The 24,355-nt window shown below is 39.2% G+C and overlaps 1 protein-coding gene across 1 annotated transcript in view; it reads right to left on the bottom strand.

The window, feature by feature from the left end:
- The window catches only part of rgl1 (ral guanine nucleotide dissociation stimulator-like 1), a 30,497-nt gene extending 20,183 nt beyond the window's left edge, over positions 1–10,314 (bottom strand). Inside the window, exon 1 of the mRNA XM_012864782.3 lies at positions 9,839–10,314. Coding sequence (XP_012720236.2) covers positions 9,839–10,015 — 177 coding nt within the window. The 5' untranslated portion in view covers positions 10,016–10,314. The remainder of the gene's footprint in view (positions 1–9,838) is intronic.
- Positions 10,315–24,355: the final 14,041 nt, after the last annotated feature.

Here is a 24,355-nt window from a genome sequence, read left to right on the forward strand (position 1 = left end):
GACACATATGAACTTCACCTCAACTTTCATACATCAATTATTGATGAAAGTATCTTTGGCCTTGTGTCATTATGCATTTTAGCTGCACAAACAAATAAAACCACGGGGTAAAGACAGATATTAACAATGTTAAAATATTATAAATATAAATTTCATCTCAAAATCGTATTTATTGTTTTTTGTTCTTGTTTATTCATTTACAGTTGAGCCTGGTGGCAGGTTTGGATTAAAAGTTATTTTCATTTAAGGCAAATAGTTTATTTCTGTATTGAAATGAGATGGGTGTCTTTCAATAGACAACAAAACAAAGTAAAAAGAGTATCAGTTTAAATATTTAAAAGAAATTGCATTTAATCTAAAATTGTTGAAAATAATTTATACCCTTCTCAATAATTGTTATCTAAATAATTACTATTAGGCGATGAGCTCCGAATCTTTGAGGTTGAAGGCCTCCTTAACATAATCGTAATCTTCAATTTCCCTGAATGTCAGTCAGATTCAAGCTAGGACTCCGAAACATTATTATTACTTACATTTAGAGGAAGGGTGTTGATAAAATTAAAAGATTACTTTCAATGTAAATCTGCAGGAAGCAGTGCTTATAATATTAGTCATAACTGTATTTTGTTCTTTATTCTCTTCCAGTTTTTGTCATTTATTCAGCACATTTTAAAAATAAAAGTTAGATGAATGCTTAAAAAAAAGGAAGAACGTTTAAAACAGCGTGTTCTCTATTTGCAAACATTGACGTATGTGACTAATTTCTATGTGGATAATAATAAATAGATTGCAGGCCCAGAACTTGCTGGAAGGATATATATGAATGGAAAGTTATTTCAGAACTACACAATATTCATAAACTTCTATAATTTCTAAAAGTCTAAAGGTTCAGTGTGGTTGCATGCTTAAAAGCCCAGCAGTGATCGCCCATCGCCCTCCAGCATTGCAACTGAAGACAATCCCCTCTCCCAGTGTGCCTTCCTGTGGATGTCTTGTGACGTAGTTCCACTCAGGAAAGCCCTTAACTGGAGTGGATCCTTGAAAAAAAAAAAAAAAGATTTATCAAAGGATTCCTGTCGTTATTCAGCCTCCCAATGCACTCTCCTCTGTTCCACAGAAAGCACAGTGGGCCACAGTACCCACAGAAAGGGGACAAAAACAGGAGGAGCGCTGCGAGCGCTGTTATTGCACCACAGTGGGGAAAAACGCACATTCCAGGAAATCTCCCGCTTCCTGCCCTCAGCCTCCTGACTCCAGCGAGGCTGCTGTCCTCATACCTGACTGGCTGGAGAGCCGTTCCGCTGGCCTGAAGTGAGGTCATACAAGCCCACCAATGAGGGGAAGGAGAGGAGATCTGAAGGAGGCAGAGAGCAGGTAATAACAGCAAAAGCCAAGCCAAAATCAAAGACAATAACTTTGAGAATCCTGAGCTGCGCCGGTAAGATCTGTTTATACAAAGGATAAGAAGGTCATGTATTAGGGAAAGCGCAGCAGCACCCTGCAGAGATTAGCTAGAAACAACCTCATCTCCACTTTGGGAGTGAGAGACTGAGGCGTTCACGGCTCAGACAGAAAGCCAGAGGCTGACCGGAAGACAAGCGTGATGCAACTGGACAATCTCTCCCTGCCGCTGAGAGAACAAGTCATTCATTAATTTGTCACAGGAAAGACAGGACAGGAGGATCTATTATGGGTGGAAATCTTCAGGTGGAGTTCGATTCTGTTCAATCTCAAAAACAGTGCACCCTTCTCAGAGGATTCCTGCTTTTAAGTCCTGGGTGTCTGTGTGCCGAGGAATATGCCTAATGCTTTTTTCTTTTGGTCGAATGTTTGTTTGTGGTCGATGAGTTTGGGTTTCTGAAGCATGCCTCCCAGTAGAGGGCAGAGTTGGTAAACCGCTGTATTTATCCAGAGTCAGCAGAGATTTTAGTCTGAGCAGGCCAGGGGGATAGAAGGAAAAAAAAAAACAGCGATAGATTTACAACTCGGGGTTAGAATATGTTTTTCCTTCATAAACCGTACAAACAAGACAATTAAAGCTGAAATGGGGGCATTTAAGAGATAATACTCAGTAGCAATGAGGGCCCCTCTTTAAAAACAATGCTGCAGATTAAAAGAGGAGGCTTTGTGCTCTCCTTTTTTTTCTTTCTGTTTTAGTCTCAGTCAAATGAACCTTTTGTTTAAGCAGTTGCATTAAAGCTCTGTCTGCTTTTCTCCTTAACGCTGTTATGTCATTTTTCAATTACTCCCCTTTAGATCTTTTGTCTGAGCTGTTGTTGAGCTCTCTCTGCTTGATGACATCATTCGTTTCCAGTAAAGTCCAAAGCTGCAGACAGGGCTCCCTCCTCCTCCTCCTCCTCCTCCTTCTTCTCCTCCTCCTCATCCCCCACCTCCTCCTCCTCCTAGCTCAACATGCAAGCAGTCTTAAAGGAAAAATGTTAAGTCCAGGTGTTGCATTATCGCTAAGGCTGCCAAATAAGGTTGAACTTAAATGATACTGTCAGAGAGGACGTTTTTTTTTTTTTAGAGTCTGGATGGACTAGAAAGCAAAACGACATTGACCCTAGGATGATTCAGATGGTGCTTTCTTTGCTTTTTTTTTGCATTTAGAGGAATTAAAAAAAACAACATCTAAACGGTTCCAGAAAACCCTTCCCCCGCATGTGCCCTCGAGCCCTGACCCCCCCCTGAATCTAAGCCCTGCTAAGCCTGGAATGAATCGGCCTGAACTGGCTTGGATGTCTGTCTGTCTGACCCCGGCAGCTAATGAGAGCTGGACCATCTGTTGCCGAGCAGCCCCAAAGTTGTCACATATGCAACAAAAAAAAACAACAACACAACACACGACGTCAAATCAATCAGACGGGCAACGCACCAGCGACAACTGCTGCCACAGTAAAAGTTTAAATACTGAAAAACCACAGCGGCGCACAAATGCGGTGAGGCAAAATGTGCTAAAACATTTTTAGTTTAGCCAACATGCACCGCTGGGGTTCGCTTCAATATTATGATGCAGCCTGACACAGTTTGTTTACTTAATTCATGACCACTGTAGGAAATGAAACTGCAGAAGTGAAGCGCAGAACCCAAAATGCAGCAGAAAAAAGGGCAGTGATCCGGGTTTGACACAGAAACACGCTTCCACAACGCTCGCCTTGACTGAAATGTGGCACAACAGCATATCAGGGCTAAATAAAACTAAAGCATGCTGGATTTCCTGCGCCCAGAAGATTGTGTTGTTTTTTTTTTTCTCTTTACACCCGCTTATGACTCCGGGCCAGTTTTTATTCATGAGGGATCTGCTGACGCGAGGACAGCGCGAACGCTGACCGCTCACATTAAAAAGTGCACAGCTCAAGTCCACGGCACGAAAACACACCGCAGCGCCAGCTTGATCCCAGTCATGCGTCCTGGCTAAAGCTGCATGTGCTGCCTGAGCGGGAAAAGAGAGAATTAAGTGTGTGCATGTGTTTGGGAGGGGACACCTAGCCAAAAAAAAAAAAAAAACCCCACACACACACTCGCACAGATCCTTTTAAGTAGCTATCAAACCATGAAACACACACATACCCACACTTAGTTGCACGCGCTACCATCAAGAGCACTAGCACTACCATATGGCGCGCTGAGTTTCTGCCCCAGTTAAGCGAGCTGCTGGTGTTGTGTCGCTACTCTGGCACGACATGTGGGTGACAGTAAGTCAGCAGCATTGACTTTTCACACTAGTCCAATTAATATGAACTAATTAGGTCCAAGATCGCGACCCCTGCATAGCCGCAGGCAATGAGATGGGTTCACAAGCAAGTGGGTCACTTAAGAGAGTAAACAGCATCTAAAGTGTTAGGCTGATCAAGAAGGTCGTGGTGACCTGTGCTTTGGACAAAAAAAAGGGATTTTAGTTAGTTTGTCGATGGTGCAATTTGAAAAAGAGAGCAACATAAAAGAGATCCTGACCATTCCACAACTTCTAATAGTTTGTAAATGTTTTTCACTTCTCGTGCACCTTTCTTGGTTTTGTCACATTAGAACCAAAATGTGCGACGCACCAACGCAAAGCACCACATAAAAGCGAAAGGCAAGGTATTTGATGCAAAATGTCTCATAAAATGTAAAACGACTTCCCGCTGCACATCTGACAGATGAGACGACAGAACCGCCAGGAGAGATGCTGATTTTAGTTTGTGCTTCTTTAATTCTTATTGTATAACTGGTATACGTTTGTTAAACGTATTTTGGATTATCTGTTTTTCTGTCGATGAAAGGGCGCTTGTCATTTTTGTTTTATTCTGTATTCTGCACAGCTCTTTGGTACTTTTGGCAATGTAAAGTGCTTTAGAAATAAAGCAGGATTTGATTTCTAATGAATAGTGTTAAAAATATGATGTCCATACTTATTTATTTATTAATTTACTTTGATAAAACTAAATGAAGCCCTGCCCTATCAGCTACCTCCAGAAGTCACCAAATAAATAAATAATTCAGGGCCACCTGAATGTCATTTCATCTCAGCATAAATGCAGCTGTTATGTGAAAGCCTCCGAGGTTTATTAGAGAATGCTGGTGGGCAAATATCACCATGATAAGGAACACATGGCTGTCCATCTACACGGGCAGGCCAGGCAAGGAGAGCACAAACAGAACCAGCCAAGAGTGACATGGCAACTCTGGAGGAGCTGTAGAGATCCCCAGCACAGGTGAGAAGGTCTATTAACAAGAAACTATTAGTCTTAAATTGCACAAGCCTTGTTTTAATGGAACAGTGGCAAGAAGAAAGGCAATGTTGAAAGGAAGCCTTTAGAAATCACAAGAAACCAAACAATTGGCAGAAGGTGCATTGGTCAGAGGAGACCAAAATGTACGTATTTGGCCTAAATGCAAAGTTCTATGTGTGGCAAAAAAGCAACTAATGCCTAATACCACCCTCGTAGCACTACCCACACAATGAAGCAGGGTGGAGGCAGCATCATGCTGCGGGGAGGACAGGCAAACTGGTCAAAGTGGATGGAGCTAGATACAAAAATAATTCACCTTCCAGCAGACCTCGGCACTAAATATACAGCCAAAACTGGAATGTAGTGGTTTTGGCTGTAAAAGGCATATTTACATGTTAGCACAGCTCTATCAGTACAACTAAGACTTAAAAGGTGATGTTCACATATGTTCTCATTTGACTGAGCTTAGAATATTTTATTAAAATAAAATAAAAAGACAAAAGTAGTGCATAATTTATTATTGGGCCTGCAGTTTAACTAAGGGTGAAAGAAACATACAACACAAAACAACATTTCTGCAACGTATTGAAAGCTGAATCATATTTCATCTGCCTTTTTTTCCCCGATTTTTATTTGTTAAAAAAAAAGGAACAAAAATTTTATATATTTCTTCCATTTTGTTTTGGTCTGTCAAAAACTAAATCCATTAAAATACAATGACGTTTGTGCAGCAACGTGTGGAAAACTTTAATGAAAACTTTTGCTCGATGCATTGATCATAAAGAAGTTCCTCCTCAACTTTGACCCGTTCCCGTTTTTGTTTATCGTGTCAAAAGTGAGAAACAATCCGGTCAAAGCGTCCAAAAACTAGTCTCGTCCGGATGAATGAACTCCTTGGAGTGTCGAAATCATTGTCCAGTCATCAAAACTCATGACAAGCGAAAAGAGCTTGGACTGGAAAAACTGAGACGTCACAAAGCATCGGCTTGAAACGTGCTCGCCGAAAGAAAAAAGGGGAAGAAGGAGCGCTAACTCAGCTTTCTTCTTTTCTTTCAATGGAAAACACGGAATCATCAAAATTCTCCATCGGCCCCCTTCTTCTCCTTTCCCCGTGTTTCCTTTGTTTAAAGTAACTTCTGTGTTTCCGTTAGCGGGCCAGCTGAGGTTATTGAACTGCTGTGCTGGGTATTATAGACCAACAGGACTGATGGTGGATATTCCCTCTGCTTGAGCTTCTATTGATGGGCACGCAGCTTAATTACATTGACAGGGTAAACACACGCTGATGTGTCTAAAGTCATTTGGCAAAGTGCAATAAACCTGGTCTCAGAAAACCTAATGCCCTTTGTTCAAAACATATATATTAAAAAAAGCCTTGATCAGCTTTTCCTGTGGATCAATGTCTCGGCGAGCATGTGTTCTGATAATGAGTGACTACTTAGCACTCTTCCTTTGCCTCTGAGCTGAACTGTGGACTTGACAGTTTTCAGCCCAGCGTGGCGATTCCAGAGAGGAAGTCAGACCCCGTCACCGGCTCCGTCGCTGGCGCAGTTTCATAACCTTCTGCGAGGAGCCAAAGGTAAACGGGGGAGGGTGACAAACACCTGACACCTGTAAAGTCCGCCTGTAATGCGTCAGCACGGGGCAGAGGGTAAACACATAAAACTTGTCTGTTCGATCACATAAATGCAATCCGTTTGGTGGCGACGGAGATCCTTGGAGGTTTCAGATAGTTGCCAACGCGTTAGTGGTTGCTGTAAAGGTTATTACACCACTGACAGCTCGTTTTGTCCTTACATAACTTTATGGAAAGTATTTAGACCTCTCGTCGTTTCAGGTGAGAGGGCGATCACAAGTCAGCTCTGTAGAAAGCAGTCACAAGGATGAGCCTCATCCAGACACAATGTATGCAAGTAATCTGAGCTTTCAGAGAGTGGGTGTCTGTTAGCTAACCTCCACTCTCCTTAACCCCCTGAAACAATTGGAGGAAACGGTGCTCAGTGATGGGGGCCCCTGTTTTGGCCAGGATGTCAGATAGGCAGCAAGGAGGATGACCTACCGAACTAAAAAAAAACACATATATGGGCATCACAGAGAGACTGGGATCCTATTCAAAATGAGACAAGCGTGAAAGGTCTACTGATTGAGCTCCGCTACGAGTTAGCGGCGATAAGCTATCAAGCTATTAGTTTTTAAAAAGGGTGCTGATAAATTTTCTACAACATGGAGCCATCTGCCGCGGGACTTTGTTCATACTGACAAAGCATCAGTTTGTACCCGCCAGGGTGACATTTCCTTCCTGCAGTGACAACCGGCGAGCTGTAGTCATTTTCTATACTCTGGTCAGTTTACAGTAAGGAAATATGGTGATGTGACGGCAGCAAATATTAGCTGCCACTGGAGGCTGGTCACTTATTTTGGACTGATCAGAGATCGTCCTCTGTCCTGTTTTGATAAAAGTCCACCGGCCCAAACAGTTAACAGAACCAAACTAAATGGGTATAATGTCTGAAAAGTTTTCTGACTATACTATGATCATACTATAAAGGAAAATGTAGAAAATGAACTCAGACATCAAACATGGTTGTGGAATGGTTTGCTTACGGGGACTGAATGGAGGTATAGGAATTAGGAAGAAGGAGTCAACCTACAACCTAAATGTAATACCGAAATTAGAGATATTGTATCAGTTTTAGGTTTTGTCATGACATTTTCTTTAAATAATAACTTCACCAATAGCTAGCTAGTTCACTAGCTCCAAATGTAATAATAGGTGACATAGCCTTTGTGAATTATTATCTAAAAACAATTATATTGTCAACTTTATCGTGTCATTAATAAATACATATTAGGGATAAATAGCTGATCTAAGAGATCCAAGATTAACCTCTCCTATAAAAACATCACTGCAGATTATTTCAACCATGAATGTAATGTTTTAAATAATCCAGTTGCTATTTTTTTCTCATTTAGTTGGTCTTGACCGTTATGAGAACAGTAAAACTTACTAAAGTATATTTAAATTAATTACCAGACCCTTCACAGCCACTTTGTTTTACACGATGACAGAGACATTTCTCCTTAATGCATAAATAATACATAATTATAGCTAAATGAAATTATCCTGTCTCTCCCCTAGACATAGTTTTTGGCTGAGCTTTTATTATGACTGTATGTGGTCTTTTTCACCCAATTGACTTGAAAATTGATTGAGAGGTTTTCTACTTTACAGAGTTTCTCTCTGCCAGAGATTGGTACCAGTACCATTAAAGGCACTAGTACAGCCATTACCTTTTCACACTTTCTCTCACATAAAAATGACCCCTGGATCATTGTGTACTTCTGTGCTATATTTGTGTCTCTGCTCTGTCTTCTGTAACCCCCAGTCGGTCGAGGCAGATGGCCGTTCACACTGATCCTGGTTCTGCTGGAGGTTTCTTCTTGTGAACAAGGGAGCTTTCCTCTCCACTGTCGCTACATGCATGCTCAGCATGAGAAATTGCTGGAAAGTCAACGACACGATGCAAGCGACTGACAACTATTGGTACGTGCTCATTCAGGTGGACGGCATGCTGCAAGCCCATGATTGGATGCAATCCACTGGGTTTCCCTAGATAGATAACTTTTTATCCAATCTGGATAAAAAGTGCCTGGAGATGAATTGGCGCTATATAAATAAACTGAATTGAGCATCCCCACCACCTTATTAATGTTGTTTGGTAAAAAGTAGTCTAATTCTTTACAAATGCCCACCTGATTTTCTTACTTTTTAAAACAAATTTTCAGTCAAGGCTACTTTCAGTTTCTGTGCATTTTGAAAAGAAGACAACAAAACACATATTAATTTATAAGCTGCCTTGGTCTCTAGAACAGAATTTGATGTGTGAAGCGGTAGGGATCGTCTATCAGACACCAAAAGCTTATTTTTTTCTAATCATTGCACAAATGTTACAAAAATGAATTAAGTCATTGTTTCTCAAACTAAGAGGCTCAGTAGCTTATAAGGGAATAATTAAAGCCCTTCAGGCGGTTTTCAGATTTCCGGCTCTCCACTCACAAAGAGTCTATGTGCCATGAGACAGTGTGATAATTCAAACAATTATCAATCATATTGCTGAAAATGGTGGTTCTACAGAATCATGTCTATTAATCACGTTTTAAATCAGAGTGACAAAAATGCATGTATGGTAGTTTTAAAAGTAGCAGGATCAGCCTTTTATAACTCTCTTCGTTTATTTTTTTTTGATAGTTATCATGCTCAGCAAAAAAAAAAAAAAAAATGGGAACAGACTAAAGTTAATAATATCAGCAAGACAAAAAACACGTACATAACAATTAATAGGCAGTAGCTATGGTAGAGGTGAATCGTTGAGATTTATAAGAATCTAGCTGTCTTTCGGTCTGTGCCACCAGGAATTACTGTAGAGTGTGAATTATTGCTCTGTGACCTGATGCATAAAGAGTGGATGAGCTGATATCCTGCAAATCCCAGCACTCTACAATTCGTTCTTTGTTTCGCTGTTGAAATAAATTAGGATTCAATACCTATAACACAAATTCATCAGCAACACAAGAAGAAAACATCTGTTTATATATATATATATATATATATATATATATATATATATATATATATATATATATATATATATATGTTGCATGTGTGTGTGTTTGGTGGGGGGTGTTCTTTTTTTCTGGGAGGTTTTCCCATCACTGTTCCTCACTTTCTCAAAGTCGCAAAGCACCTCAAACCAGACAGACCTTGGAGAAGTTAAAAACATGCCACTGATATCTCTGACCCTCACTGCATATCTCTAAATGCTTACAATTCCAAGCTTGTTTTTTTTTTTCAGCTATTCTTTTTGTGTTGTTGTTGTTTGACTCCCATGTTCTAGCAGATTCCTATTGCATATCCCATCTCTGTTTTTCCAAAAACAATACACAGCATCATGAACTGCGGCACTTCACACACATGCCAAGCGACAACAGTAGGCGGTCATGCAGCGGCTCACATCTGCCGGATTGTTTAAGGAGACAGGAAGTACCTGTGACTTTCAAGAAATGACAACAAGATTTCTATAGACACAATTCTACCGGTTTACACGGACAACGAGGGTTGTACTGACCCAGTGGTGAGGGCTGCTCTCTGGGGAGCGAGGCTGGTACCTCTGCAGAATGACACCTCCCTCCCCCTCAGGCAGCAAGGTGCTATCCAGGTCGGGGCAGTGGTTTAGCTGGGCGCTGATGGGCAAAGGCAGTAAGGTGGCCAGAGGGCAATAGGAAATCATGACAGCCACCTGCATCAGCGGCAGGGAGGACGAGGATGTCCGGGCATGCTCGAGTCTTGTTGGCAGGGCGGAACAAGCTGTGGTCTTCTCTTGTTGGTGACCAGGATGGAGAAGATGCAAGTCCTTGAGGACAAGCAGGTTGCCTGCCAGTAATGTTAGTCCTCCTCTCAGTGTGGCTGTTAGATGAACGGCAGGCGTTCCTCTAAGGCTTTCAAACCCTCTTTCTTCCTCTTTCTCTCTTCTGCTGTTTTTTTTTTTTCTTCTTCCCGTCTTACTGCTCAGCACACATGGAGTTCAGCCAACAGCTCCATGCCACACAAGTGATTAAAGTCTATTGTCTCTCCTTTTCTCCTCACCTCCTGCATTCATCACAAGAGGGGGAGGAGTTAAAACTTGGTGGCCCTGCCTCCTCTTCTTGAAAAAAAAAAAAAAAAAAAAACGATCCAGGGACTAAAGAAGTTTGAATGTGAAGAAAAAAAGCAAAGAATGACAGGAAAGCTGGGCTAGAGGGAAGGATGTTAGGGTAGAGTTTCTAAGAATGAACAACAATGGTAACTACTTACAAAGAGAGTTGACTCAGCTACCATTGTGGTGAACTTTTAAGCCACCCAGCAGAATTTAGACTTGTGAAGATATTTGAGATGTTTATATGTCATCTTGTGATCAAATGTGCTTAAAATGTCTGCTAGTTATACATATTTAAAGTGTCTAAAAAAAAAACATTACAAGCTGATGTGTTTAGGTGTGACATGAGCTGACAAAGTTAGTAATTTAGAGTCTGATTAGCAGCACAGTCTTGTGGCAGCACAAAGGTCAAGCTACCAGAAATGTGTAAGGCAGGGGCGTCCAAAGTGCAGCCAGGGGGGGGCCGTATGCGGCTCCTGGACTGATTCTGCCAATGAACTGGCCCACCAGCACTGGTGGTTAATGTAGATGGGAACATTTTATTTTAATTAGGACATAGTTATTACAGACAAATTAAAAATGTCCTACAGATTAAAATGTTAGCATCATCTTTTAATAACCACACATATTAAAATTCTCTTTCATTTCCTAGTAAATAGGGCCACAGCTATTCAATTACTTTTACTGACCTGCAGACTTTGGTGCACCAGAATCTGCTTTTAATTCGTTCATTAAAATTATTTAAATGTAGCAAGTGCTATCAGTGGAAAAGGCTGACACAAATCCTGTTGTTATTGCTGAAAATGGGCGCTTTCTTTCTTTCTTTTTTCAATCTAATAAAATCGGGCTTCAAAATTTAATAAAACATAATTGAAACTGCATTATGTTAAAATCGACACATAATATAAAATACTTCAATGCCTTTTGTAAAAAGTTCTGCAGATTATGTAATAAAATTATTACATTTTGCGCAGATTATTACAAAATACGGATCTAGCTTCTTTTTTTTTTTTACCAATCTGTCTGGATGAAATTAATTTGATTAAGGTGCTTTGAGATGGCATGTGTTGTGATTTGGTGCTATACAAATAAAATTCAATTAAATTCAATTGAAACCTTGTTTAGTAATTGCTCATTTATGGTTTTCTCCAGTTTTAAACCCCCCAGCATTAGTTGCCGACTTGTTGAATAATAACTACTGGTTGCGTTTCACTTATCAAGCTTAATTTTGTATCAGTAAAAAGAACAAAACAAAAAAAAGAGAAAAATAAAATACACAGAATTTGTGACACCCCAGCTGAGGGAAAGGGGGAACATTTGTGAGCTTTTGCCAATGCACACAAGGTTGTAGTGTTTTGCAGATTTCTGCCCAGGTCCCCCTTGAAAATGAGATCAACGGGGTTTACCTGGTTAAATAAAGGAAATAAAAAAAAAATGCCTAGCTTCTCTCTCGCTCTCTCTTTTACAAAATGTGTTCAAGGATTTCATCCTGGAGGAAGCGTAACGTCTTCTACTACGTATAACAAGTCCAGTCGCTTTGTTTTTTTTACTTTTCTTGGCAGGATTTCATTACATTTTGTGTCGATTATAACATAATGTGGTTTGAATTATGTTTTATTGCATTTTGAAGCCTGATTTTATTTCATTATTACATAATGCGGCGTTACAAACCCTTTTTAAGTTTTGGACATAGAATGATTTACACGTCCCTTTCCTACAGAAAATCTGACTCATTTCTTTGACTAAAATGTTGCATGCTATTATTTTGTGGCGCAGGGAGAAAAAAAAATCACAAGATCATTTTTTGGTCAGTTTAGTATTTTCTAAATTGTACTGTTTGGCCCTCAAGGTACTTTTAACAATTTTGACCCACGTGATAAAAAGTTTGGACACCCCTGGTGTAAGGACAACAAAGCAGAGAGACGTTCATGTGTGTAATTATACTTGTGTTATTGTCTCATAGGACCCTTTTCTGTGTTAAGACCGTGTGGGGACTAAAGCTCAGTGTTGTCTTCTCTGCCTTTTTTATTTTTTTCCAATCATTGAGCTGAGCCATTGTGCAAACCGATGGGTTATGCAATGAGGAAACTTCGACGGATACTTGTCTGGCTTTAGTGTTTTTTCGGTGGCTGTTTATTTACCACAGAAAACCGGATGCAGTGTTTGACTTTATACCAAATCTTTCAACTGTAGGAAGCAACTTTCATCATACCTTGTACAATATTAACTGCTGAGTCCACTGTGTGCTGAAGTGTTTGTGTGTGAAAGAGACTCAGAGCTGTGCCTGGTCCCAGATAATCCTCTTTTCTGTGTTTTACACTTGACTGGTTCTTATTGCTGCCCTGAAGTTGATTCTCTTCTCACAAAAGAGACGCTACCTCCAAAACAACCTAAGAAAACCCCGTTTTGTTTCTTTCAAGACATCTTGGATGTTCACACTCTGCTCAATCATGTTAAGAGTTTGCCAACCCTCCTATGCCATATGAACGTCTAAAAGTTGTTTCTTAAGACTAAAACTGTTGTCCTACATTTATTAAATTTAAAGTCCTTCCGTAGATCCAGAGTCTGCTGTCACATTGTTTCATTTCAGATTTCTTATGATCAGCAGTTGTTGTGTTTCCAATAAGACACTCCTCCTTCTAAACTAATATCTATAGCTTAGTCATTTCAGTAACGGTTTATCAGAAATAGGTCTACATTTCCCGTATTTCCTAAAACCTGACTAAGCTAATTAAAATGTCTAATGCAGCTGGAGTTAAATGTGGGCCATTGTTTACCTTCAGTAATTAAATATTTCTAACACTACATCACTCATTCTTCAGATTGTTGTAACAAGTGTATTGAAAAAACAAGAAGGAATACAGGAGGCAGGCCAAATCATTTCAAGGTGATTTACTGAGCGTAGAAGAGATTACACGAAACCCAGGGGAGGACAGAGGAGGGCCCAGTCAAGACTGGTTGAAAACGGAGGACTAGAACAAAGGTAGAATGATTACTGGATCGAGGACTAGGTGAGTGACTGAACCGCAGCTCCATGGAGTTGAAGAAAAACGACTTACTGACACAGAATAAATAGTCAAGGAAACACTGAGGTCAGGGAAAGTAACTAAGCACAGGAAAATACAGTAAACATGTCAAAATATTCAAATAATCAAAATTCACAGAAGTATAACAAAACTAACTAAACTAACTAACTAAATATAACAAAATTAACTTTTTAAATGCTGTTAATTAAGCATTTAAAAAGAGAATTGTGTTGGACACTTTATTTTTTACAATATAGTCGATATTCAATAAATTAGACTATGCCTAGTTTAGAAAACAACACCTTATAAGCAGGTAGTAAACATACTACCATTAAACCCACTTTTCTGTATTAAAAATAGTTAATTTTTTGTTCCTATATGATATTGTGATTCACTAAGTGAAATGTTACAGTGGTAAAGTATTCTTTGTCAATATTCCAATTAATTGAATATGCAACTCTTTGAAAAAGTAATATTTAAATATTTATATAAAAATAGTAAATCAAAAACTAGTATACAAAAAGTTCCTAATTATTAAAGTACAATATTACATCAATTGCCCTTCATAAATATCGTCCCCCTAGTGAAGATGTGTACAAAAGCCTTGAATTAAGACAAACTTTGGTCCTTATCCAGCTTAGTGGGTCAAATTATTACTCTGGCTGTGTTTATGTGAGCAACTATTTTCCTCTGCCTTGTTTTAGTGACACACTGTGTTGTCTTTCTTATTTGTGAGGCCAAGGTGAACAGCTCTCTGTGTCAGTGGTTCCCAAACCTTTTCGTTTCTGGTTCACAAAATGCTACTGCAACAAAACGGGAATGTATGGCTTCAACTTTAATGAGGTTTCAATGATTTGACATGACATGAGAAACGCTGTGGCTCTTTTATCAATGATGTTTTTTTTTCCCATTCCTCTTACTGTATTTACTTTGTCTAATCCATATTTTTGCTACAATGAGATGCCCTGCTGTAACATCCCGGGCAGCTGCTGCGGCAATAGGTACCCTGTTCTAGTTAAACAGTTTTACTGTTTTTAATGTTCTTTTTTGTTACTACATTCTATCCCTATTGCTTTTATTCTATTTTCTATCTACATTTTATTATTTTGCTATATCTTAATCATGTAAAGCACTTTGTATTGTCTTGTACTGAATTGTGCTATATAAATAAATTTGCCTTGCCTTGCCTTGCCTTGCCTTGCCTTGCCTTGCCTTGCCTTGCCTTGCCTTGCCTTGCCTTGCCTTGCCTTGCCTCAGTAAGACTCGTGTTAAGAGCTGTGACTCACGCCTCTGTGACTCAGCAGGCTAAAAACCACCCTGCATACGTGTTACTCATCAATCTAAACAATTCAATTAAACAAAACTGCCTTTCCATTTAGCAGTGATTCACGGTTGGAGATTGAGGACGAGGAAAATGTGCAAAATTTAAATTTCTCTCTTAACACGCCGGATAAATCAAGCTCAGCTGAAGCCCCCAAAGGAAGTGAGTGAGTCTTTTCGCAGTGACTCCGCGTGTGCCCCCGGGCGAGAGCTGGAAGTGAAAGAGAACATGATTAGCAGGAAGGGTGAGTAAACATGCTGCCTTGTCAGCTGGCTGTCTGAATGGACTTCCAGTGAAGCTCCCTCTCCTTACACACATTCTTCTGCATTGCAAAATGTCTTATTTTCCAAAGAAAACTGACTTCATATTATCCGGTTTAGTAGAATGTTCTCTGTTGGTGGCGAAAACATTTCTAAAGCATATTTACAAAATGAGAATAGGTGGGATGACCGAATTCCTCACTTTCTTTCAAAATATTATATCCCACATCTACTTATTGCAATTGTATTTTACTTTTCCTCAGGACCCACTGTCCTACATAGATGAGACTCTGCTCCAGCACACCTCAATCAAATGATTGCATTACCTCCTCTGCAGACATCGGGGGCTGCAGAGGCCTCTTCATGACAAATGTATTTAAGTCAGGTGTGTGGAGGCAGGAGCACGCCTAAAAATAATGCAGGGCAGTGGGTCCCGAGGACCGGGATTGAAAACCACTGTATTAGTTTGCTGACACAGTCTCGGCGTGGCCAGAATCAGTTTACACAGCTGCGAAGCCTAAGCGCTCTGCACACACTCCTTTTTACACACATTACGTACTCTTTCTCCGCTCGGGTTAACACAAACAACCTCTCTGACTGTCTTTCTCCCATTTTCTCCCTCAAACTTCGGCACACAAAGGGAGATGTCTCGGTCGAATACAGTAGGAAGTGTGCCGCTTGGTAAATAAAACATAATTTAGGAGACAGAGACAGTTGCAGAAGAGTTGGGATTTTATTTACAATGAAGATGGTCTGTGTTGTCCTTAATAATGGCTTTCTATTCCAGTTAAGGACTTTAACAGATCTAAAGTGCCTTGAACAAGCAGTGATATCACTTAAGCTATTATGCTATAAACCTAAATGTATGTTATTGGTATTTTATTTGAAAAAGTAAAACGATAGTGATTTTCAGTTCATTTCTTTACCAATAAAAAAAAAGGTGTGGCATGTCTTTGTAGTCAGGCCCTTTAATGGTGATGCCTCTAAATAAAAGCCAGTGCAAAAATGTTGTCTCCAGCGCTCTAGGTCAGAGTCCACTTGTCTGTAATATATCTCTGTGTAAAGATAATTATTTTTTAAGGCTTGAGAGGTTTGTGAGAGAATATTTAGAGACCTAAAAGCAAGCACAGCAAACAGATTGAGGATGAAGTGGTGGAGAAGTATAAAACCTAGTATATAAATGCAGAACAACAGGTGCAGGCGGTTAACTTTAAAAACACAGACTGGGAGTTTGTTTAAGTGTCTTTCTGGACTACAGGAGGTCCAGGAAGGGAGAACCTGCCCCTCTAACATACAGGAGGAGGTGGTGGAACGTGTAGACAGCATTAAGTTCCCGGGCACTCACGTCTCCTCCGACCTCTCATGGTCCGTAAACACCTCCCATCTGGTGAAGAAGGTCCAACAACGGCTCTGCTTCCTCAGAAAACTGAAATGGACAGCTAAAAAACTTTACATTGCTACAATACAAAGTGTTCTATGTCTTAGCATAACTGTGTGGTATGGGAGTTTCACAGTGAAGGAGAAGAAGGACTTAGCACTGGCGGTGAGGACAGTACAGGGGATTGTGGGATGCTGTCTGCAAGATCTGGACTCAGTTTATGTTGCACCATTCCAGAGAAGGGCCAGTCGCATTGCTACAGATCCTACCCACCCGGGAAATGCACGGTTTGCCGCTCTTCCATCAGGCAAATGTTTCAGGAACATCAAATCCAAAACAAACAGACTGAAAAACAGCTTCATCGCAAAAGCTTTACGAGCTATGGCCCCCCGCTGAAAAGACTGAGTCTGTACATGTTACAGTATCACTACGGTGAAAGCATATATTTTGTCACACTCTTAACCATCAGGAAGGTTTCATTGCACAGTTTCATGCACAGTTCTGTACATTAAGGTTTAAGAATATTGCACATAAACTACCAGCACTGTTTCATTGCACAGTTTTATATTTAAGTAGGACTAACTTTCGCAACTCAGTGTGAGCCATAGCAGACCCTAAAGACTGTTCTGTTTTAGTTTTTGTTCAGCAGATTTAATATCTCTCTCTTTACCTCTCTGTCTATCTGTCTATCTATCTATCTATCTATCTATCTATCTATCTATCTATCTATCTATCTATCTATCTATCTATCTATCTATCTATCTATCTATCTATCTATCTATCTATCTATCTATCTATATTATATTATATTATTTTTTTAAATGAAACAGAACAAACAAACCTGTCCTGTACCCATCGTTTATTGCTTCTTGTTTATTGTGTGTAACCTAAGCCTGGAAAGGATTCACCACGGTAACACGCTGTGATTGACGTGGAGCAGGAGAGTGACAGACAGGTGAGACCAGAGCATGACACAATCTCTCCCTTGAGGGCAGATGCCAGATGCTCAAAACACAGAAACTAAAATCAGCCAAAGCTGGGCAGGTGGAGAGGACATGGCTCAAAAATAAAACCGCAGAGTTCAGGTGGGCGAACCGGACGCCGTCACAAGCAGACCAGGAGTTCAGGTGGGTGACTTGGAGGCTAACAACGCTTCAAGTGGAGGCAGAGGCAGACTTGATCCCGAGCTTGAGCTTAGTGTCTGATGTGACCTTGAGTTTGGTGTCTGGTGTGACTTAGAGCAAGACAGCTTGAACTTGGAAGGTGCCAACCTGCGCAGAAGCTCTGAAAGGGAAGCTGGACTGGAGGCAGGTCCACCTGAACCTCTCCTCTGTGGATTCAGGGGATGGGGATGCTGAGCAGGAACTTGAGCTTGATGTGTCAGAATCTGAAACAAACAGATGTCCCTCTGTAGAAGGACCCGAGATGTGCTGCTGACCCTCTGAAGCATCCATCTTATATACTTGGCAACAGAGTCCAGGATACATGGAGCAGCAGATCAAGAAGCGGACATTTGGGGTGATGGGGATGATGGTCTGCAGTAGAAAACCCACAGTACCACCTCGTGGTCATGTTCTAACTCTAAATCTTTATTTCTCCACCAATATAAGGGATGGGTGAAGAAGAGAGAGGCCTTTGAGCTATACTATGGGAATACATCCCCAGAGTCTCCTCCAGCTCGTCAGGTGTGCCTTACAGTTCAGTGAACATTGCTGCTTTATTCCTCAAAAGACTTTAAAATGAAATACCATATAATGTGCTGAATGCAGGTAGTTGGGGTCCTGCTTATGTAAAGTGGGAGGGTTATGTATTTAATCACTTTACACCACTGAAAGCACATGACAGTAGGTGAAACAAGCTGGCAACACATAACAGGTGTTACGTCTTAGGTTATAAAAAGAAAACATTTTATATAACAAAGTCCTTCTCTTCTCAAGCAGTAGCGTAACAGCTCCTCATTGCCCTCTGGTGGATATCAACAGAATAACGCAATGCAGTCTTTCCTCTTCAGGACCAGCATTCAAAACATTTCCAATTTTCACTTACAAACACTTTTACTCTTACCTTTCAACCAAGCTACCTTTGGAGCACTGTAGTCTGATCCTGCCCTATTTTGCTAAAGCACACACACACACACACACACACACACACACACACACACACACACACGCACACACACACACACACACACACACACACACACACACACACGGATTCGCTCAATAGATGTCCCACAAGATCCTGTTGACACTGCCAAGTTACTCATTATCAGTATAAGGAAGAGGACAAAGATAGAGAGAACAAATACTTTCCCTTAACCACCGATGAGAGAGAAGTGGAAACAAAAGGCAAAAGGCGGATGTCAGGGAGATGTCTCTCTTCCTTCATTTTCTTCTCCTTTTGTTCCCAAAATCTTTTCAAATGTAGCCTACTCATGTGTGCATGTTTTTCCATGCCGTACAGGCCATATTTATTGGCACCGATGTAAAGATGGCTAAAAATTGCAAATTGCATGTGTATCTTTTGTTGATGTATCATAATGTCTAACTGAAAAATGCAGGGAAAAAACTGTTTTATTAATCCAGCGGATAAAAACATCCCCATTTTCAACAACACCACAACAATCGCTGTTACACCCTTACAAAAGTAGAAAAGAAATAAACTCAGTCAACAAGAAAAGTGAAAATGGATCATCTTTGGGTCTTTCAGCAGGGGAATGGCCCCAAACATAACGCTCTAACCACATAAAATGTTGAGGGCGCTTTACTATAACAACATTATTGATGTTATAAAATAATAGGTTCTGAACATGAGATTTGGTTTGTAACAGAGTTACAGAGTTTGGACTCCACTTAATTATTCAGTGAAACATGTGCTAAAGCAAAACATTGATTTTAGGTCTTTTTTGTTGTTGTTTTTTTTAACATCTGTACCAGGATGCTGATAAAAACTATATCTGGCAGTGAAATTGTGAATTTATTCAAACTTGTGCAAATTTGCTTGGCCATACAGCAGCACTGTTCCTTGCATTTTCACTGCTGAACACGTGATCAATGAGTCATGAGTCGCCCACTTATGAAACTATTCCAGTTTGTTATATAAAGAATCAGAGTATTTAGCATATTGTCGCTGACACTGACGCCGTTCTCTCTTTTGATTAACAGTTCAAGCATTTGCATGCCCTTTGCATTTCATGTGAATAGATACAAAATGAGGCGATAAGACGTGACATTCTCCGACTACAAAGATTATTTTTTACATTTGTTTAAAGAAAATAGTTTCTTCTGCGCCTGCAGTTCACACAGATATTATCTTGACAGATAAAAGAAAATTATTTTCCTGTTCTTGAATAGAGTTTCCCACCATGCAACCTTTCAAAATCACTTGGAGCTAATAAAAAAAGTAAGCTAAAAAAGTGCAGATGCCCACAATATAGTGTATATGTTGAAGTTATTTAGGCCTTTAGGAATGCCAAACTTTGACTTTCAATACAAAATAAAATGAAAAACTGAACCAGATGAAATTAGATGAAGGTTAGTTTGTGACTTATTTCCCCTATATAATATAACGTCATTAATGAGTAGCAACATGTTAACTTTCCCAAATAAAATTTATTTGTCCCTTAAACATTTGGCAGAAAGCAAACTAGCCAGAAACATGAGAAAGTTTAGATATAATTAGGTCTTTAAAACACATCAGATAAAACCATGTATCATATCAGTCTTAAACAAAAATAATTATTCAAACAAGAAGAAGGAAGATGTGAAAATTCAATCAGAAATAATAGCATTTTTTAGCCTGTGATCAAAGTAAACTAGCATTTATCAAATCATTTTGATGAACCCCTACATAATTAAACTACCTACCTATACATATTACGCTTAAAACAAGTCATCTATATACAACTATATACTTAAAACTTCAGTCCTGTCATTAATCACATTCAAGATAAATTAGCAAATTGGAATAAGGTCCCCACGTCCTTATAGGGGAGGATCAACATTGTTCAAATTGTGTTTAGTGACTTCAAAGATTTAGCTGGGATTAATAAAGCAATGTCGGATTTTATTTGGGCAGGCACAAAATCAAAAATTACAATGGAAGTTTTTTATCACCTTTTGGATTAAAAAAAATTGGGATCTGCCATTTGATGTCAAACACAATTATTATATTATTAATTCTATCAGGGGATGGGGTATCATGTGAAAATGTTTCGGACAGAATAAGAATCTATGATCTCAGACAACACTGGTACACAATCCAGAGTAGACAGCAGAGGGCGCTGGTCCCAATCCTGAATCATGACAAGAAGTTGGCTTCAGCAGGATGGGAGGAGGGAAGACATCTGAGGATTTAAGAACACAGTGTAACATGGCTCCCTTAAACTTTTGTAAATATCTTCAGCTATGGGAGTGTAAAATCACAGATACATTCTGGCAGGAAAATCAGCTCTGCTTTAAGGCAGACACTCCTCCCTATAGTCTTCTTTGGTTTACCCCCGGGCGCCTCCGTGTTCACAAAGAAATCTTACAATTCCTATTGAAGCTGTCCAGAAAGTCCATAATGCTTATAGGGGTTGGTTGTGACGCCCTTTTGGTTCAGTTATGGAAAAAAATATTTCTGAGGTTGTATTATTCCTTAGTGGGAAATCACATGCTTTTAAAAATGGGAGAGAGTTGTCTTAATATTAAAAGCTAAGTAATGTGAACTGGGATGACGTATGGCTTTAAGTATACATATTTAAACTGGTTACTTCAGAAAGGTGTTTGCTGATTTCGGAAAAGGTACTTGTGCCGTAGGAGTTCTGTTTTGGTTTTGTCCTCTATAAATAGTCAAGATGTCTAATATATATATATATATATATATATATATATATATATATATATATATATATATATATATATATATATATATATATATATATATATACATATAAATGTCAACTCAACTCTTTTATCCTGTGTTTGTATGTTTGATATTATATGACTGGAAGCTTTTAATTTTTTTTCTCCCCTTTTTGTCATTTTGACAAATAGAGTTACGTTTTAAATATGTGCACCTTCCACGGATAATAGATGAAAAATAGCATCTTGACCAACTCTGGCACATTTGCTGAACTGGTTTATTAATGTGTATTGCCCCTGTTATTTTAACTAATAAACTAAACAAAAATAACTTGATGGGCCCCAACAAGCCAATTACACCCAAAACAGGAGAAAAAAAAAATTTTTTCTCTTAATATAAATATGCAGCTTGAACCACAGTAATTAAGTCCATCGACTTCAAGAGCAATGGTGAAATCCGTTTTTAAGTAAAATATAAGGATTTTCACATTCTTACAGACTACATGTAATACTTTAAGCTCAGCTACTTTTCTAGGGACCCAGACCTCCACCTCTCCCCTTGAAATGGTAAGACTGGTTTAGCATTGACACATCTCAGTATAGCACACAATCTAATGGTGCATTAGTAATATATTCTCCATGCACAGTGTAATTGTATACTCTTATGCATCGGCCCTACTCCACCCGAAAGCCAACAAAAGAGATCTAAACAAATCCACAAAATGGATAAAATCATGAAATTAGCTTTTCTTAGTTTAAATCTTACTGGTATCAGCAGATGAATTTAAGGGATAGAGCAGTAAAGCTAGTCCGGCTGCTCCGCTATAACCTTTTCATCATACCTTTAACAATTAAAGTACAGAATTTAAGCAGCAATTCATATATTGTTGTGTAGTTGTGTGCATGACGGAGAAATGTAGTCCAAAGCTGGAAAGCACCACGTGAGTAAAGGTCAGTGACGTTCATCGGCTGCCAAAGCCTGCACATGACTGGTGGCCTAGAGTATGACGTGCAGAAGTAATATTTAATCTTTAACTATATCTCAAGTTTGCAGACCTCCAGCAGTATTTACTTTATGATCTTTCAGAGTGATGTAAAGTTTATTGCTGCATGTTGGATCATAAAAAGCTTAACTAATTAAAAATTGAATTGCAGTTTGTTTCTTCCTGAAGGTCAGCAACTCTTGAAACAGGAATTGGTGGAGATGTGTGAGTAAGAGTAAAAGCACAGGTTAGTTTTTGTATTATCATCTATAAAGATATAACATTAAGTCCCAAATGGTTGCTAAAAGGATTTTATGTGTGGTCTTGTACTTGCAGCTGAGTGAGAAAATGTTTGCTCAGTTTAATAGTAAAGTGAAGACTTTTTTTCTTGGCTGGGGTTAGGCTTAGCACCGAGGTGTCAATTAGGTTTAGGTTCGGGTTCGGTATATTGTGATAACGGTTAGGTTTAGGTTAGGGTTAGGTCATAGAAAGGCTTGAAAATTAATTGAAGGCAATGGAAGTCAAGGCACGGTCCTCACTTTGTATTTTAAACAAGGAGGTGTGTTTGTAACCAGGTTCTACAGGTGGAGTAGAAAACCTAAGTTGATTATCAACAAGACATTAAATAAGAACTATTGTCACCATTTACTCTACAGCCCTAGGTTATTTTTCTCATTCGAAACCACCCAGAACTGACGATTCTCTGATTTTTGTGTTCCTTAAAGAAGGAAATGTTATTTTAATGAAATTAAATAACCAAATTTGACAGTATTGTATTATAAATTGGATTGCATATAATTGCATCTGAATCTGAAATGATCAGATTGGGATGTATTGAATTTATTTGAACATCATTTTCTATATAACTGAATATAAAGTGGAGCTGTTTGTCTTGTAAAGTGCCTTAAGACGACTGTTGCTGGTCAACATTATATTTAAACACTGTGAATCATCTTTAAAGCCTAAGTTCAGCATGCTTTGATATTTTTCATTTGACGTTGCAGACAGTGTAGTATTCATCTACGGCCAACGGATGGCAGCATAGGGTAATAAATGTTCCTTTAATTGTTGCATTGTGGGGATAAAAACCTGCAAAAAGTTTTTAACAGCAAAAATGAACTTTATAACAACACAGCAGCAATAAGAGAGGCCAAGTTAATACATTTCAACCAAACAAGAAAACAGAAGCCTTCTCCCCTTGTTCCACCTCAGCTGAAATGTGTCTAGGTACCAATTTTTTTCTCTCTTATTCTGCACCACATATAGAGCATTGTAAAAGATATTTGCACCCCATGACCCATTCTTGCATTTTGAAAGAACTCAACCAAACAGTTCAATGTATTTCCTTGAAAATTGAATCTAAGTATAAATAGGAAATGTTTAACTTAAGTTCAGCCTCCCTGAGTCAATATGTTGACTAGACAGTTCATCCATCGTCTATACCTGCTTATCCATGCAGTGTGTTTGAGTGAGAGGCCCTAGACAGCAGGGCTGGCCCTTTATTGTATCATTTTAGTGTTATTATGAAAAAATTCTTATCATGATAAGAATCTGGATTTATCTTGACAACGATAAACGCCAACCAGTGGTGTCTGAAAACCCCCAACACTGACAGTATTGTCAGGATTATTATTTTTTGCTACTTTCTCCACTGTTGGTTTATTGAGAGCATCAATACATATCAATAAATTCTAAAATCTAACTAAATGCACTTACTGTGTGCAGTATGGTAATAAAAAAAAACACACTTCCTTGTGTAACTAGAGTCCTACAGAAACATATTTAGAATTTTGTTGTCATAAATAAAGGACAGTATTTGTGCTTATTGGGCTAGAAACGACATGCAGTCCCAGCCACACAGTTACCTGAAAAAAGACTGCAAGAAGCTGTGAACAGTCTTTTATCCTCACTTTTATCATTATCACAACATTACCACAATATATTGTGATAAAATTCAAAGTCCAAGTCGCTCGCCCCTACTGGACAGGTTGCCTCCATCACAGGGCGCTAGACGATTCATAACATGTGTTTTGATCTATTATCAACTATTTCATTGTAAACATGGATGTATGTTTAGGTTCACTCTCCTGCTGGAAAGGGATCATTTCCCCAATTCCCAAGTCTTTCCTCGCCTTTAA

Source organism: Fundulus heteroclitus, chromosome 9, assembly GCF_011125445.2.
Source record: "Fundulus heteroclitus isolate FHET01 chromosome 9, MU-UCD_Fhet_4.1, whole genome shotgun sequence".
In the NCBI taxonomy this organism is placed as follows: domain Eukaryota; kingdom Metazoa; phylum Chordata; class Actinopteri; order Cyprinodontiformes; family Fundulidae; genus Fundulus; species Fundulus heteroclitus.